General features: G+C 41.2%; 1 protein-coding gene across 2 annotated transcripts in view; it reads right to left on the bottom strand.

Moving 5' to 3' along the window:
• Nucleotides 1-3,544, bottom strand: part of CYP39A1 (cytochrome P450 family 39 subfamily A member 1) — a 79,678-nt gene that overhangs the window by 14,744 nt on the left and 61,390 nt on the right. For both annotated transcript variants that reach the window (XM_007451898.1, XM_007451899.1), the window contains exon 11: nt 308-395. In XM_007451898.1, coding sequence (XP_007451960.1) covers nt 308-395 — 88 coding nt within the window. The remainder of the gene's footprint in view (nt 1-307; nt 396-3,544) is intronic.

Raw genomic sequence — 3,544 nt, forward strand, 5'->3', positions numbered from 1 at the left:
GGAAAGAAGCCCAACATCAAGGCCATGCCTATCTTACCCTGGGAAGAGGGTTAAAATTGGTAAATTCATTGAGGAGCTCCTAACACTAAGTGGTGGAAATGCTACTATTAGGTCCTGGTCTTGTGATAATGGGGCACATAGAATTGACCTGGAATTAAGGGAGTATCTTCTCAGTCTGCAGAGATCATCTGTTAAGATGAGTCTAAGTGAGGAAATCAGTCAGCTCATCGCCAGTAATGAAAACCAAAGAGTTAGAGTTTATATCAAATTTGAAAGTCATGCTATTCGAAATTCTGAAAACACTTACCTGTCTTGGCAATGGGTCTAGAAGACTACAGTCATAATAATACAATATTAAAATAATAAATATTTGAATCTCCAACAGAGCCAGCCACCTGAAAGAAAAAGAAAATAAAATTGGTGCTTGGTTGTAAAAGATGCATAAATATCTACCAGTAAAGAATATCTATAAATTACACATATTTCACAGCAAATGTGCTCTTCTTTGCAATATAAACTTTTACTATTAAAAAGATAGAGTAAAGAAGGGTAGTCGGGATGATCACATTGCTTTAAAATGTATGTAAAATGCTTAGCCAGTGGAAGCACTTAATGAATGAGATCCCAGGTCTCTCTCCTAAGTTTTATATCTGTCCTTTCTAATATGGTAACCGGCAGCTGCATGTGGCTGTTATTTAAATAAAGTTAAATTTATCAAAATAAAAAATTTCAGTTCCTCAGTTGCACTAACCACATTTTAAGTGTTCAATGGCCATAAGTGGTTACGGGCCACCGTATTGAACAGTACATATTTAGAACTTTTCTATGATCACAGAAAGCTCCATTGGACAGTCCTGTCTGATCTAGACCCTTATTGCCCACTGGAAATTACTGCCTAAATGTTCTGTAGGCACCTAAAATTCCCCATAACTACCAAATTTTTTCCTTTTGTAATCCTGCACTCAGTCTCCAAGCTTTTCGATCATACACCTCTCATAATAAAATGTTTGAGCACACTCTACAATGTATTGATAATCATTTATTTATAGATTGTATAGCATACAACCGTATTAGTTTATTGTCGACTTTGTAGACACATATACATAGAAATTTAAAAACCGAGAAAAGTGTAAATGGAATTCTGCTACATCTCCTGGCATGCCAGTGGGTTGTTCTGAGCTCTCCTTAGGGAAGGCAAACCATTTTAGGGGGAATGGTCCCTAATAAGTACGATTGGTCCAACATCAGAAAACTGTTCATCATCACAGACCCAGTCCTCTCCATTCCCCTTCCTGTCCAGTTAGGCACCGAGGTGTTTTATCTTCCAAATGTTTCCCCAGTCCCTCTCCTTATCCCCTATCTCCAGTCCCTCCACTGCTCCCCAGTGTAGGTCTTCATCATTTATTTATGTCCTGGATTCCTGAATCACCTGGGTTTCCAGATTGGTTGCTTTGTTTCCAGTGTCACTTCTCTCCACTCTATCCTTCACTCTCCCACTAGAGTCAACTCTCTAAAACAGAAATCTATCACTGTTTCCTCATTTTACACACATGCATACACACACACACACACCACCTGTCAATGCTTCTCATTTCCTTCCAAATGCCACAGGGAACACCGCCAGCCCTTGAAGATCTGCTCCCTCCCTATTTCTCTGGACTCCCCTGCCCCATAGCTCCTCCTTGAAACCCCGCATACCTGAGTTCCCTGAATGGTGACGTTCTTGGTTGCAAGCCCTTCCCCTGCCTGAGGCTCAGTTTCCACTGGAGGCATATTCCCTGGTCTCTTGCTTCTGGGCTGAGGTGTCCCCTCCTCTCCATTCCATGGCTCCCGGTGCACATTTCAGCCTTTGTATCTATTGCACTGAACTGTGATTGCTTATTGGCCATCCCTTTCCTGGGGTTATACTGTTGGGCCTTAACACAGTGCAGAGGGCTCTGCTGGTGCCTAATAATGTTGACTGAATAGATGAATAGATGATGGAAGGTGATGCCTCCATAAAGCAGATTCAATTTCCTTACCTTTCCATCCTTGTCTATGTTTCTGTGGCACTTTTAACATCCCTCAACTAAGACCCTTATCCTACAAGCCCACTCTATTACAGTTAATTGTTTTCATGTCTGTCTCCCCTTACAGACTACCATCTTCACAAAAGCAGGAACCATGTCTTATTTATCATTGAATCCTCAATGTTTGTTGATTGCATGAGTGAATGAATGAACATGAATGATCTGCTATTCATATCAGATAATTAGATTTGCTTCCCGCTGGTATTCTTGAAACATCTTGCCTATATTTTATTTCAAATGAAATCTGGACCACTCCAGGTGTTGTTAGGACCTACTTGGATACCAGATCAATTCTTCACGAATATTTGTGATGTAAATTTAATCCTACCTACTTAGAAATGCTAAAGATAATTCATTCCAACTGAGTGTCAATGTCCATGAAATACAACATCCCAATCCTTATTGATTCAGATCAAAGTTAGCAGCGATTCCAATAAAAAGCAATTTTGCTAATTTGCAGGTTCAGAATCTCTCACAACTAAGTTTCTGTCACACTTCTAACAAATTAGGATGTCCACTGCTGGCCACGATGGTTGTCCTCGGGACTTGAGGTTTTCAAAGCAGCCCGTGATGGGCACACCATGTCCAATTTCCTTAAGATACATCCCAATGTTTATTCTTCAGATTCTCTGCAGAATGACTGACTATCACCTTAACCTTATGGGCACATTAAAGATTTCATTTTGTTCTGTGAGACAAGCCATTAGACAGTTTTAAACAAATTTGACTTAAGTTTTAAAAGGATCATTTGGCTGCTACATTGAGAATAAAATATAATGTGCTGCTAGAAGACTGATTAGGAAGCCATTATAATCTTCCAGGCAATGGAAAGTGGTGACTTGGACCAGGATGATGGAATAGTCATGGTTAGCGTCTGTATATACTTTGTAGGATGGCTGATGGTTTGCATGACAGATGTGGAAAACATAGAGTCAAGGACGACTCCAAGTTTCTGGCCCGAGGAAACGCAAGGATATAGCAGTGGGGAAGGCCAAAGCAAGAGCACTTGCGGAGCTCACTTTTGGACCTGTTCAGTGCAGCTGGCTCCAGACAAGTGCCTTGGAGACATCCAGTGGAGATGTTGAGTGGAGGTTGGGGATGAGCCTGGTGTGTGGGTGGGGATTCAGTCAGGGCTGGAGGTACAAGAGATATAAATACAGAGTCATCACTATTCAGACAATTATTTAAAGCCAAGGGATAGGATGAAGTCACTTAGGGAGCAAGTTAAATAGACAAAAATAAGAAATCTGAGAAGAGAGCCCTGGGGCAGAGTCCAAAATTTGGAGGTTAGAAACGTGAGGAAGATGAGCAAAGGAGCCTGAGAAGAAGTAGCCAAAGGGGTAGGATAATGAAAAGAGAGTGATTATCTCCAAAGCCCTGGGAAGAAAGCGTTTCACGGAGGCCGCGAGTTCCGTATCTAACGGGAAAGGTGGCAACGAGTACCCACGTGTAAAATGAAACATTAACATTCCTGC

This window comes from Lipotes vexillifer, unplaced genomic scaffold (assembly GCF_000442215.2).
Source record: "Lipotes vexillifer unplaced genomic scaffold, Lipotes_vexillifer_v1.1 scaffold147, whole genome shotgun sequence".
In the NCBI taxonomy this organism is placed as follows: domain Eukaryota; kingdom Metazoa; phylum Chordata; class Mammalia; order Artiodactyla; family Lipotidae; genus Lipotes; species Lipotes vexillifer.